Genomic DNA, 15,394 nt, shown 5'->3' with positions numbered 1-15,394 from the left:
AAAGTAAAATATTCTGTGTTTTCATTCATATTTCTTAGTCTACACTAGGACTTTAGCACATACTGAGACATATTTATAGCCAAGCTGGTAAAACATTACGGTAGTAAAATGGAAATGTTGTGGCTCCCAAGGTGGATTACTTTTAGTTGAGAGCACAAAATGGCTCTTCTTAACATTCAGGTTACCGACTCGTGTTTTAGACTCATAGTGAAGTAACACATATAGAATCATGAAGACACTGAAAAATTTCAAATGCATTAAAAATATATTTTACTTATAAAAAATATCATACAGACTGGACATAATCAAGGAATTAATAGTAGAGATTCATTAATTACAATCACACTTCCAGTCAAAGGTTTAGACAAACTTACTTATAAAATATTTTTCCTTATTTATACTATTTTGCATATTTTACAATCTTAGTGGAAAACATAAAAACTATAAAATAGTATGTGTAGAATTATGTGCAGACCAGAAAAGTGTAAATAAAACAGAAATATCTTCTGATTGAGATTCATTTAATTTGCTCTAAAATCGGTTTTAGGCGCTAGGACACTAGCATTGCTGCTACTGAGTGCTGATTGGCTGGTGAGCTGATCAGCTCATTGGCTGAGTAAAGCATTTCATGCTCACTGACATCATGAATGAACTGGATCTCAGTAAAGCTCAGAAAAATAACAGCAGTGTTGGAGTTTTTCTTGTTATTCTATGTTGTAGAATTTGCTCCTAGACAGCTGCAGCTCACTCCTCCTTTAAAGACTCCACCACTGCTTCTGTCAGTGACTCATACTACATATATGTTCAACACAAGAACTGTGTAAATATAATCTATTTGTATAATGTTGGAATTTAAGGTAGGTTCTTTTTTGAGCTCCACTTTCAAATGTGACTGACTATTAAAACTCACTGAGAGCTGTTTAAGTTTTTTATCTTATTATTACCTCATAGTTAATAGCACTTTTAAGCATTTAGAGTCTAAAACTAAAGCCACTTTATTTTTCCTAAGGTCTTAATGTTTCTTTAATCTAAGTTGTGAATAAGAATTCTTTTAGATGTTCACTCTAAAAGCATCGGCCCCAAATATCAGTTACCGGAATCCTGGATTACTAATAATCGGTATCAGTAGTGAAATTTTTGTTAATGATTATTAAAACACATTAATTAACACAATTTATAAAGACTGAGATTTCTGAGCTTAAACCTGAAACTCACCAGTCGTCTGTGATGAAATGAGAGTTTTAAGTGTTTCAGTTTCAGTCTGTAGGTCTGAATTCTGTTGTGCTGAAATGATAAAGACAGAATATTAATTTATCAGTCAGATATTTTACAATCAGTCTGTGTCTTAAATTCTTACCTGTGTGTTTAAGTTGTTGTTCTTTCTCTTCTAACTCTTTCTGCTGACGGGTCAGTTCAGTTTTCTGTTGTTCCAGTAGGATCATCATCTCCTGTAGTTTGCTGCTCTCGTCCTGCAGTTCATTTCTCAGAGTCTCCAGCTGCTTTTCACTGCTTTCCACCTCTTTCTCTGTGAACTCCAGTAGAGTCTCTTTCTCTCTCAGTAGTTTGATCTTATTCTCCAGTTGTGAGTCTTTATCTTTAAGCTGTTCATTAACACTTTCTAATCTTTCATTAGTTTCCTTTAATAATGAATCTCTCTTATCAACAGTCTCTAAATGTTCTTTTAGAATCGTGTCTTTATCTTTCAGTTCTTGTTTTAATTCTTCATCTTTCTCCACAAGTCTTTTCTCCATTTCTTCCATCTGTTTTCTAAGATCCTCTAATGTGTTTGTAGTTTGTCTCAGTTCATCTCGTGTCTCTGTGAGAAGTTTGTCTTTCTCCTCTACTTGTTTCTCTCTCTCTATTAGCTGTGTGTCTCTCTCAGATAGAATGTGTTTTGTGTCTTTGAGCTGTTTGGTCTTTTCAGTTAAATCTGTAAGAAAACAGGAATTCAGTCTCTCTGAATTTCTAATTTGCCGTGTTGACAGATACACAGCACTGAGATTGAACAGCAGTGAGTTTATCAGCTGCTATGAAAACATTAAACTGGAGTTGACTTTATCTTTTCTCTTATAAAAGCCTGGAAAAAATCAGCTGGAATATGAAAAGTCAAACACATTCATGAAAACATTTATTGAAGGGAAAAACAACAAATACACTACCAGTCAAACCTTTGGACACGCCCACTTATAGTTTTCCTTATTTTTACTATTTCCTGCATTTTAGATCAGGGGTCGGCAACATGCGGGATTTTTCTGTTCTGGTGTGGCTCCAGAGAAGAATCAGATTTTAGGATAGAACAAAATAATCAGCCTTTGCAGTAAAATAAAGCTCTGCTGATTGTTATAACACAGTAACAATAAATGGTTTTAAAGGCTTTTAATTCACCCTTTAATCCTGAATATTGGTGCCCAGACTGCTGGTCACCACAGCAACGCAAACAAGATGTGTTTGAATTTTTCCGTACTCCCTTAAATAATGCAGCAGTTACATTCTGGTACATCAGACAACATTTAAGGTGGAATTTTTAAATTTGTGAAAATTAGAAGAAGAAGCTGGAGAACGAGAAGCTGAATTCAGCCTCATAAAAACACGAATGTTGAGAGACATTTTAGAAGAAACTTCTACTTTTTCAGGAAAGTTTCCTGTGATGTGAGAAAAGTAGCTGTAGCTGAACTCCAGCTCAAAGTTAAGTAAAATATTCTGTTTTTTTATATATATAATATATAATTTATATAATATTCCGACTCGTGTTTTAGAATCATAGTGAAGTAACACATATAGAATCATGAAGAGACTGAAACATTTCAAATGCATTATAAATATATTTTACTTATAAAAAATATCATACAGACTGGACATAATCAAGTAATCAATAGTAGAGATTCATTAATTACAATCACACTTCCAGTCAAAGGTTTAGACAAACTTACTTATAAAATATTTTTCCTTATTTATACTATTTTACACATTTTACAATCTTAGTGAAAAACATCAAATCTATAAAATAGTATGTGTGGAATTATGTGCAGACCAGAAAAGTGTAAATAAAACAGAAATATCTTCTGATTTAGATTTATTTAATTTGCTCTAAAATCGGTTTTAGGCACTAGGACACTAGCATTGCTGCTACTGAGTGCTGATTGGCTGGTGAGCTGATCAGCTCATTGGCTGAGTAAAGCATTTCATGCTCACTGACATCATGAATGAACTGGATCTCAGTAAAGCTCAGAAAAATAACAGCAGTGTTGGACTTTTTCTTGTTATTCTATGTTGTAGAATTTGCTCCTAGACAGCTGCAGCTCACTCCTCCTTTAAAGACTCCACCACTGCTTATGTCAGTGACTCATACTACATATATGTTCAACACAAGAACTGTGTAAATATAATCTATTTATATAATGTTGGAATTTAAGGTAGGTTCTTTTTTGAGCTCCACTTTCAAATGTGACTGACTATTAAAACTCACTGAGAGCTGTTTAAGTGTTTTATCTTATTATTACCTTATAGTTAATAGCACTTTTAAGCATTTATAGCAGGGGTCACCAAGCTTTTTGAAACTGAGAGCTACTTTATGGTTACCGAGGCCTTGGTTGCTTTTTGTGATATTTTTTTCGGCCTCGTGAAAAAAGTCTGTTGTGTAGCCAAAGCTGCCTTTAGCTCACAGACCTTTTCTGCCCTTAGTGCGCTTCCAGGTGGATAGTTAGCTTTGTAGCTTTTGTGACAGGTAGTGAAGTGTCTCTCGACATTGTGCCGCTTTGGTATCGCCAAAAATGAGACACACGCCGGTTCCTTTAACAGTCGTAAAGACTAACTCTACCTCCCATTCGTTGTGAAAGTGATACGTTTTTTCTCGTTTTTCTGCCGTGTAGTTTACTCTCCACGATCACTGGTTTTGTCTGTGCGCAGAATACTGACCTTTGAACTACTGTAGACAAAAACTAAGAGTTAACCTCAACTTATCTAAACTTCATGTATAATGAATTCAGCTCACTAGTGAGTTGTGCTATTTGTAGAACAGATCTGTGGGCGACTCATATGGTCCTTGTGGGCGACCTGGCACCCGCAGGCACCGTGTTGGTGACACCTGATTTAGAGTCTAAAACTAAAGCCACTTTATTTTTCCTAAGGTCTTAATGTTGCTTTAATCTAAGTTGTGAATAAGAATTCTTTTAGATGTTCACTCTAAAAGCATCGGCCCCAAATATCAGTTACCGCAATCCTGGATTACTAATAATCGGTATCGGTATAGAAATTTTTATTAATGATTTTTAATCACATTAATTAACACAATTTATAAAGACTGAGATTTCTGAGCTTAAACCTGAAACTCACCAGTCGTCTGTGATGAAATGAGAGTTTTCAGTGTTTCAGTTTCAGTCTGTCGGTCTGAATTCTGTTGTGCTGAAATGATAAAGACAGAATATTAAATTATCAGTCAGATATTTTACAATCAGTCTGTGTCTTAAATTCTTACCTGTGTGTTTAAGTTGTTGTTCTTTCTCTTCTAACTCTTTCTGCTGACGGGTCAGTTCAGTTTTCTGTTGTTCCAGTTTTCTGCTCTTGTCCTGCAGTTCTTTTCTCAGAGTCTCCAGTTGCGAGTCTTTGTCTTTAAGCTGTGTCTGAGTCTCTTTAGTCACTTGTTCCAGTTTTTCTTTTGACTCTGTGAGAAGTTTTTCTTTATCTTCCAGCATCTTGTCCTTCATCTGAAGTGTCTCTGAGTTTATTGTGAGAAGTTTTTCTTTCTCTTGAATTTGTTTGTCTTTTTCCATCAGCTGTGACTTTCTCTCCATTAAGATACTCTCTTTATCTTCATAACGTTTGGCCTCTTCTATTAACTCTGTGAGAAACACATTCATTTAACATTCAAGATGCGTCTGAGCAGCACATGGATTCATACATATTTGATCAAATGCCCTCAAATCACATTTTCACCATAATCAAACCTGTAATCAGTCTGTTCAGTGTAGATCACATGGTGAAAAATGTGTAATTTAGTTTTTTTTTCATTCATAAATATATTTTTCTTGAAGCGTCTGCATTTTCAACACTCATATTTCTCTTTTTGCATGTTCTGTTATTTCTAACTGCTATTATTTATTGTCTAATCTCACTCTTTAATTTGGTTTTGCAGCTGTTAATAAAGTGCTCTAGTGGCACAAACATTTAATGTGACATAACCAGTTCACTAAAGAACATAATCAGATAAAAGATCAGAGTCAGAGCAGCTGCTACACTGAATAAACTCAGTATCCATTCAGAAAAGCTGCTGATGTATGAAGGAGAGAAAAGGACAGAAAGAGGCTTTAAGTTAATGATCTTCTACAACAGGATCTCCAACAGAAATCCTGTTACTGCAGAAACTCACACCAGCCTGCACACTCTCAGAACTGTCACTGGGGCAGAACCCCTCTTATCACTGGGGTGGGACCCTCAAGGGTCCATCTCAGTACCTTTAGTCAGGGAACATAACTGTCCCATAATCCACTGAAATGATATTTTCTAAGTTGTTTTGACTGTACACACCCCGTCACATCTCCAGGCTTATTGTTCTCTTTTAAAAATTTTGATCATGAAAAGATAAAAATATGTACTTTTAACCTGGAAAACCTTATTTAAGGTGCATAATTGGACTTTAAAACCACTGATGTACATTTGAGGTCATATTTACACTGTTTGTACCTTGACGAATGAGAAATGTACCTGCACAGTAACTTTATTTCTAACAGTGCACAGCTGCACTGATTTCTAACTGAGACTTTAGTGATCTGAGCAAAGCTGACAGCAGTAGAATGTGTTTTAGTTAAAGCTGGTTATTCTACTCTCTGTTCCATTGGTCATCAAATACCTGCATTTAATGAGAAGATTCCTAAATACAGCTTCCTCCTTCAGACCTATCAAACACCTCCCTCACCACCTGACACCATCTGCTCTCTCACAGCAGCTCCACAGAGTCACACAGAGATCAGTTAAGATCACATCAAGGATAAAAATGCTGGAGATCAGAGTGAAGAACCAACAGAAGAAGCTGAATAATCAGAATTCTACGGTTTAATATCCAGTAGTAATCAGGTCTGTCAGATTATTAAGAACTCAGACCGTCTTTAGTGGCTCTACAGTATCGGCCGCAGCTCTTTAACAAATATTTACAGTTTTTACAATTTTTAACCCTTTAAAACCCTGCTGTGAGCTCGACTGGCCTGCCTGCAGTCCAGATCTGACTCTATTGAAAATGTTTGGCACATCATGAAGAAGAGAATCAGACACAGACAACCACAGTAAATTACAGCAAAGAGGATCCTCAGTTCCTGAATGATTAAACAGTTTAAAGGACAGGTGATGTAACACAGTGGTAAACAGGCCTCTGTCCCAATATTTTCAGTGATTCTTGTTTTTATTGCATTTTACAAAATGTCCCAACTTTTCCAGAATTTGGCTAATTAATATGATTTATTCTTGTAAAAGGTGGTTTTGAGAAACTTGCCCACATTACACCATTTAAATCTAACAGGTTTTACTGTCATTTGTTTTATTTTGTATCTCCTTTAAAACTCACCAGTCAGCAGAAGAGATTCCTTCATTTTCTTTCTCTCCTCTTCTGTCCATTCTCTGTTTCTCTGTAGAAGAGAATAAAACAGTGTGAAGGTGTGATGATGGCTGGTGTGTCAGGATGAATCACTGAGAGCTGATATTACTAACAGTAGAGACTCTGCTGATTGTAGCTGATTGAAATATTTAAACTCTGGTGAAGAAGAGATTAAAGCAGAGAGTTAGAGCAGGATTTTCTAACAGGAGTAAAACTGAACATCTGACAACAAATCAGCAGCTGTTACAGTGATGATGAGGGAGTTAGGACAGTTATAAGAAACAACACATTAATACTGATATTATATAATACATTATATATAATATTACTTTATTATGCTCTTATTACACATTAATAAAACTGTTCTCAAATTAATTGTATTAAAAAGCAGTGAACTCACCTGCTGGACAAAGACAACCTAGAGAGAAAAAACTGATTAGTGAATGAATTTGACCTCCAGAACTTTAATCAGATGAGATTTCTGTTTGTTTGAGTCTGATTATAATAAACTGAGCAGCAGTGAAAAACATTCATCACCTCAGAGCTCATTGTGTGTGTTTTATAATCCCAACTAAACATTAAACATTTTAGAGACAATAAACACCAAAATACTGAATTGTTCTGATGAAATGATCATTAATTTAGAATCTGTATCAAAATCCAAACACTGATCTCTATTTCAGTCTGTGGTTCACATCTCCCTCTTCTATTAATCACCTCCTATAAACAGTCTGGAGATGTTAAGCTCAGTCACGTGTAAAGAAGGACTGTGGACTAAATGATGCCTCATCAGTTCCTCTAGAACTCCTCCACACACTGAAGGAACACAGGTGGAGCTGCTTTGTAATGGAGGAAAACATGAACTGTTTAACTGGAGCACATGAGTAGAAGAGCAGGCTGGAGATGAGAGAGAGCTGCAGACTGAATAAGAGAAGCTGATCATTCTTAAATGAAGTGAATGGAAGTGAAGGAGATGAGAGGATCTCAGTAATCAAGTCTTTCAGAGCTGCTGACTCTTCATTATTAGCTGCTTGTTGTGAGTCACTGATATAGAGACTCATCAAACAGGCAGATAGTGTGTGTGTGGGTGTCAGAAGCTCCTGCTGTGTGTGTTCTGGGCTGTTTTCAGTGATGCAGGAGAGGAAAACTACAGTAATGAGAGACGCTCTAATGATAATGATGTACTGATGATGGAACCACTCAAATATTCCATCATCACATAAGAACAGTGACGTCACTCCCAACAGAGCCAGACGGCTTTTATTTGTTGAGCCTTTTTCTCATCAGTGAACTTCACTGTCTCTACATTTCTGCAGTGCAGTGGGATTATGCACAGGAGCACTGTGGGAAGGAAGGAGGGAGATGAAGTCAAAAGCTTTCATTCTGAGATCAGAGACTTTGATCATCATGTGAAATTTACCTGAAACTCAATATTATGTAGCTGCTTGATGTCTGTATTGAATGTAGTTCATGTGATAAGAGTATAAAATCAGTCACTACCAGCAGAGAAAGAAGTAAACACAGTTATTTACTTACCCACAATACTGTGGAATAAAAACAGAAGGAAACACAAAGTTAGTCAAATCTCCATGAGAAACACTTTACAGTTATAATATTTCAGTCTTTTTAACTCTTTATCTCCTGATCAGAAGCTCCTTTTCTCATCTGTACTGTAGTTCTTCATCCTTCACTACTGAACTGTCACTCAGTGCTTTCAGTGCAGCTCCATGAAGACGTTCAGCTAAACAGTTAAAGTGTAAACCTACAGCAGAAACTCAACCCTTATAGAAATGAGTGGTAACACTTTACAATAAGGTTCCTTAGTAAACTAGTAATTACACATCAATAACTCATGAACTAATACAGTAATTATCAGTAATGAATAATGTGTTATGCTTCATTACTGATGAACAAACAGGAGAAGGAATTGTTTTTATTCCTGCAGCAGTTAAAATCAGATAAAGTACATTTACAGAATGAACAGACAGATGAACTGATATAATAACTAAGATGAACTGATATAATAACTATTATTAACTGATATAATAACTAAGATGAATTGATATAATAACTAAGATGAACTGATATAATAACTAAGATGAACTGATATAATAACTAAGATGAACTGATATATGAACTAAAAGATGAACTGATATAATAACTATTATTAACTAATAGAGAGTCAATCAGGAACAGATCATGAAGGAACATGTGAAATAAATCATTAAGAAACGGTAAATAGAAGAAGAGAGTTTTGTGTTGTGGAGCTTCATGAATGAATGAGGATCATGAGCTGAAGGAAAACTAATGAATAAACTGAATGAAAGACTAAAAGATGAATCTCTACTGTAACAGTCAGGAGGCGGAGCTTCAGGAGAGCCTAATACTCAAACACCATCAGCAGGTTTTCAGGTTCATGTGGAGAACTGAGAGCTGAAAACAGGTCAAATCAGAGCCTCAAGCAGCAGCTCAGGCTTTTTACTGCGCTGATTATTCTGGGCTCGTTTCCTAAATTCACTCATTAACATGTTGTGTTATGCGCCGCCCCTCAGCCCCACGATGAAGGCCGCAGGAGCAGCAGGAAGGCAGAGCCGAACTGCAGCGATCAACCTCTACGAGGACGCCAGAGAGAGAGCCGCGAGGGTGGAGGGGGCGGAGCGCAATGCCCGAACTCCCTGACTGTAGAGAGTGACTCGAGTCACCCGCCCCCGGTTACGCAGCAAGAGGAGTGAACAGACTGAGGTCCAGCAGCTTCAGCCGCTGTTTGTTTATTTTGTTTATTTTGTTTGTTTAGTGTGAATTAAAGAAACATGGCTGCTGCAGCTCTAAACCGCCTCCAGTGTCCTCACTGAGCCCGGGTAGCACATGACCTGCTGCAGGTTTTAAGAAAGTTCCTTAAATAACCAGTTATTTTTACAGTGAAGTTATTATTTTTAGATTAATCCTTATTTCTAGATATTTAGATAGTTTTTGTCTTTAATTAATCAGAAAATAAAAAAGGAGAAAGAGTTTTAACCTGGTTTAATAAATTATTATTATTATTATTATTATTATTATTATTATTGTGATTATTGTTATTATTATTAATATTATTAGTATTATTATCATCATTATCATCATATGGGTATAATAAAAATATTTTATTATAAGAAATGTCAGGCAAAACAATGCAAAATAAAATCAATTCAAAAATATGGATTAATTTAAAATTCTAATATATTATTCAAATATAAATGTTCATATTATAATAAGTAGTATTTGTATTTAACATAGACAATCTTCATGCAATAATAATGTCACATAATTGTAAAAAACATTACAATATATTACAATTACTGTATTGCTATTGTTCTTAAAAATAATAATAATAACAATAATAATATATTGCATTCATGTAAATGTAGTAACCAAATTAATAATAATAACAACAATAACAATAACAACAACAAACAACAACAACAACAACAATAATAATAATTATTATTATTATTATTATCATTATTATTATCATTATTACTATTATTTATATTACATTCGTGAAAATCTATTAAACAAATTCTTATTATTATTACTATTATTATTATTATTATTATTATTCTCATTGTTATTATTTGACTAATATAATATAAATCTAATATTTTTATCATTATTAGCAGCATCTGATAATCTCCTACAGACTTTGTTTTTCTATGGACTGTTTCACTGTTTTCTCTCTATATCAGCTCTAATAGACTGTAGATGATGGAGAAAGTTTATAGCAGCACAACTGAGGATTATTGATCATTTATCGAGGCTCGTATTCAGAGCTGGAGGCTGAAGTTGAGAAGTTCCGTCAACAGATACGCAGGAAAGTTTCTCTGTATTCAGACTCGCGCTTGATTTTCTGGGCGGCGCGTTCAGAATATTGAAATTTTATTATATCGTCCACGCGCAGTTCAGGCCTCTGAGGTTGCCAGGTTTTTCTTCTGTAGAGATTTACAAGCATCCGCATTTTATCTGCATCTAAACAAGCACTTAACTTTAAACAGAAAGAAATGAGGTGATAGGAAATGAACTGATGAAGCAGATCAGGCTTTATGGGTAAAATATGACTCCACTGTAAAATGATGTGGAGTAAAAGCAGGAGATTCAAACACCTGTAGATTCAAATAAACATCCTATAATAGTCTATGACTTTCAGTCTTAAGTGTCATAAACAGCATCTATTTTAAATATTTAAGGATGATTAGACAGCCAGAACAAACACTTCACATCTTATTTATATTTATTTCACATCTTATTTATTATTTATTTAAGCTCAGCATGTGGAAGAACACATTTATGAAAATCTGGTCTATAAATATTTTGCTATTTGAATAAAAACAGAACTGGATTTTAAATAATAATATAATAAATAAACATAATCGACCCCCAACAACAAGACCTCAAATATATCAGCCCTCAAAAAGAGCACAGACTTTCTGGAGCTCCATGAAGACGAATCTGTACATTTAGTGTTTTTCTATTTACTGTTTTACTGGTTTTATATTGTGTTTATAGTTAAAAGCTCATGTTCAGATATTATTAAACACTGAAAGAGTCTCAGCTCATCTGTCATGTTTATGTGTTAATCAAACAGAACTGTCCTTATTGAGGAGGAAGTTTGGAGGAGAAAGGATTCGTCACTTTAGAGGAAATAAAGACTCAAAAGATCCAGAAATGGGTTTTTAGTTGTGAAGCCGTTTTACACTTTTTAAACAGAAATAATGAAGCTTCCATGTTTTTATGCTTGATATTTTACAGTTTGAGAGGAAAAATGACTGAAACTGAAACTGAAACTAAAGAGCTCTAAAAGCTGTTTCTATAGTCTGAGATCTGCTGCTCTGTAGCTTCTGAGAAGTTAGTCTGATTCTCTCCTCAGTAAGTCTGACTCTCTGCTGCTTCTCTGACTGTCTGTAACCTGATTGTTCTGTCTTTACTTCATGATCCAGCTGATCAGTTATTATATTTCATTATTAGCTCCATTATTGTCTTCATAGAACAGCATTAAATATAAATGCTGATATAAACGTGACTCTGCTGTTAAAGTTCATGGAAGGAAATGATGAGGATGATGTTCAGCTGAACACTCTGAACACACAGTACAGATAAATACATTCAGTCTTTACAGCTCAAACATTCTTCATCAACAATCAGCTCATCACAATAAAAGCATTACACACTGAGTTATACTCACGTCTCAGTGGTGCAGCTGGCTGTGAAGTGAATAATATAAAGTGAATATTTCATTTATGGAATCATAAGTGAATTATTATATTTACATTTTAGAAAAGCTGGAAATGTAACAGCACAGTGAAAGTGGATGATGCTGCTCTGTTTGGGGGGTTTCCTCTTCATGAGGGTCTGATACAGACTGACTGTGTTACATTTTAGAACTTTCAGTTTTTAATTCTTACTGTAATTTTTGTCTGTCTGTCTGTCTCTTTAGTTTCCTGCAGTGCCATATTATCATTAAGTGATGAGACGTCTGTGAAAGTCATTAAAACTGGTCTCTATTTAAGGAGATGAACAAGCTCAGCTGGGGAAACACGACTAGTCCACTCAGTGATGGAGGGAAATCTGCTCTCACAGTCAGTTGTTTATTGTGCTTGTTCACTACTGGACTGAGCTGTGAGGAGAAAGTTCATTTACACTCCTATATAGTATCACTCCACCCTCTGGAACTGCTACTCAAACCAGGGTTTTTCTAACATCTTTCTCACCTGCCATATTACCCCACCTGTCTGACTGTCACCTCTTTGACCCCTTTCTTTGCCACCATACACCCTTTAACTGCTGCTGCACTCAGCACTTTAACTTTAGACTCATACATTGCACAATGTAAGGTTTACAGGTATGACTGCATGTGTGTGTGTGTGTGTGTGTGTGTGTGTGTGTGTGTGTGTGTGTGTGTGTGTGTCTGTCTGAGTGAGTGAGGAGGAATGCAGGTTGTTATTTTACTTTGTTGTATTTATTTTATCTTATTCCCTACATGTGAATGTCTGTCTGATACTGTGCACTGTGAGCTCCTGTACCCAAAACCAAATTCCTCGTATGCGGAGCACACCTGGCCAATAAAGCTTGATTCTGATTCTGATTCTGATTTATATAGAATCAATGTACAAAAATTATTAGTCTTCTCTGTTTCAGTCAGTCTTTCACTCCTCCTTCTTCATTCTCTCCTCTCTTATCTCTTATTACAGACTGTAGAAGTGAATTAAACAGCCTGAAGATTTAAAGCTTGAAGCTCCGATTTACACATAAAAACTAAAAATAACAACTTCTCTCAAATCTCTTCAGCTACTGTAACAATAGTTTAACTCTTTCCTGGTCATCTAGTAAATCTGTGCTGAGAGACTCTGCAGACTGAATAAGAGAAGCTGATCATTCTTAAATGAAGTGAATGGAAGTGAAGGAGATGAGAGGATCTCAGTAATCAAGTCTTTCAGAGCTGCTGACTCTTCATTATTAGCTGCTTGTTGTGAGTCACTGATATAGAGACTCATCAAACAGGCAGATAGTGTGTGTGTGAGTGTCAGAAGCTCCTGCTGTGTGTGTTCTGGGCTGTTTTCAGTGATGGAGGAGAGGAAAACTACAGTAATGAGAGACGCTCCAATGATAATGATGTACTGATGATGGAACCACTCAAATGTTCCATCATCACATAAGAACAGTGACGTCACTCCCAACAGAGCCAGACGGCTTTTATTTGTTGAGTCTTTTTCTCATCAGTGAACTTCACTGTCTCTACATTTCTGCAGTGCAGTGGGATTATGCACAGGAGCATTGTGGGAAGGAAGGAGGGAGAGGAAGTCAAAAGCTTTCATTCTGAGATCAGAGACTTTGATCATCATGTGAAATTTACCTGAAACTCAATATTATGTAGCTGCTTGATGTCTGTATTGAATGTAGTTCATGTGATAAGAGTATAAAATCAGTCACTACCAGCAGAGAAAGAAGTAAACACAGTTATTTACTTACCCACCGCGCTGTGGAATAAAAACAGAAGGAAACACAAAATTAGTCAAATCTCCACGAGAAACACTTTACAGTTATAATATTTCAGTCTTTTTAACTCTTTATCTCCTGATCAGAATCTCCTTTTCTCATCTGTACTGTAGTTCTTCATCCTTCACTACTGAACTGTCACTCAGTGCTTTCAGTGCAGCTCCATGAAGACGTTCAGCTAAACAGTTAAAGTGTAAACCTACAGCAGAAACTCAACCCTTATAGAATTGAGTGGTAACACTTTACAATAAGGTTCCTTAGTAAACTAGTAATTACACACCAATAACTCATGAACTAATACAGTAATTATCAGTAATGAATAATGTGTTATGCTTCATTACTGATGAACAAACAGGAGAAGGAATTGTTTTTATTCCTGCAGCAGTTAAAATCAGATAAAGTACATTTACAGAATGAACAGACAGATGAACTAATATAATAACTAAGATGAACTGATATATGAACTAAAAGATGAAGTGATATAATAACTAAGATGAACTGATATATGAACTAAAAGATGAACTGATATAATAACTAAGATGAAGTGATATAATAACTAAGATGAACTGATATATGAACTAAAAGATGAACTGATATAATAACTAAGATGAAGTGATATAATAACTAAGATGAACTGATATATGAACTAAAAGATGAAGTGATATAATAACTAAGATGAAGTGATATAATAACTAAGATGAACTGATATAATAACTAAGATGAACTGATATATGAACTAAAAGATGAAGTGATATAATAACTAAGATGAACTGATATAATAACTAAGATGAACTGATATATGAACTAAAAGATGAACTGATATAATAACTAAGATGAAGTGATATAATAACTAAGATGAAGTGATATAATAACTAAGATGAACTGATATATGAACTAAAAGATGAAGTGATATAATAACTAAGATGAAGTGATATAATAACTAAGATGAACTGATATAATAACTAAGATGAACTGATATATGAACTAAAAGATGAACTGATATAATAACTATTATTAACTAATAGAGAGTCAATCAGGAACAGATCATGAAGGAACATGTGAAATAAATCATTAAGAACCGGTAAATAGAAGAAGAGAGTTTTGTGTTGTGGAGCTTCATGAATGAATGAGGATCATGAGCTGAAGGAAAACTAATGAATAAACTGAATGAAAGACTAAAAGATGAATCTCTACTGTAACAGTCAGGAGGCGGAGCTTCAGGAGAGCCTAATACTCAAACACCATCAGCAGGTTTTCAGGTTCATGTGGAGAACTGAGAGCTGAAAACAGGTCAAATCAGAGCCTCAACAGCCGGGGCAAGTTTCTGATTCTTTTCATGATCTTTATTCATTCCACCGTGGATTATCTGTTATATATATGGACACGTGCTGTTTTTTCATCATCTCATAGCTTTGTGAGTGTCCTGGACATTTTATTGAATCATGCAAGATTCAAGTGTCTTGAAGTTCATCAATATAGTCTGTACCTTGGATTGTAATGGGTGTTTATTGTTGTTTCCTTTGTAATTTACCATAAATTAGCAGTTGTTGACTGTTAAATCTGTGCTAACTAATTGTCATTTCTTATGTGCTGTACTGTATTTTTTTCAAAGAAATTCTGGAAACCACCGCTGCCGGTAATTTACTGTAAAGTTTAACTTTGCAATAAAATACTGTAACATGTCAAATGGTTGTACTGTGTTCATCACTGATAGACTGTAATTACATTAACAGTATATCTGTTGTTTTTCAAACAATTTTCTCTACACAGATTTACAAAATATGC

General features: G+C 35.1%; 1 protein-coding gene across 1 annotated transcript in view; it reads right to left on the bottom strand.

The window, feature by feature from the left end:
• The window catches only part of LOC108429070 (trichohyalin-like), a 38,207-nt gene that overhangs the window by 4,599 nt on the left and 18,214 nt on the right, over window positions 1–15,394 (bottom strand). Inside the window, exons 9-12 of the mRNA XM_037533364.1 lie at window positions 4,475–4,529; window positions 4,333–4,401; window positions 1,358–1,930; window positions 1,216–1,284 (exon numbers count right to left, since the gene is read on the bottom strand). Of these exons, the coding sequence (XP_037389261.1) occupies window positions 1,216–1,284; window positions 1,358–1,930; window positions 4,333–4,401; window positions 4,475–4,529 (766 nt within the window). The remainder of the gene's footprint in view (window positions 1–1,215; window positions 1,285–1,357; window positions 1,931–4,332; window positions 4,402–4,474; window positions 4,530–15,394) is intronic.

This window comes from Pygocentrus nattereri, chromosome 23 (genome assembly GCF_015220715.1).
Source record: "Pygocentrus nattereri isolate fPygNat1 chromosome 23, fPygNat1.pri, whole genome shotgun sequence".
NCBI classification, from domain to species: Eukaryota; Metazoa; Chordata; class Actinopteri; order Characiformes; family Serrasalmidae; genus Pygocentrus; species Pygocentrus nattereri.
This window is presented reverse-complemented; position numbering and strand designations above follow the sequence as displayed.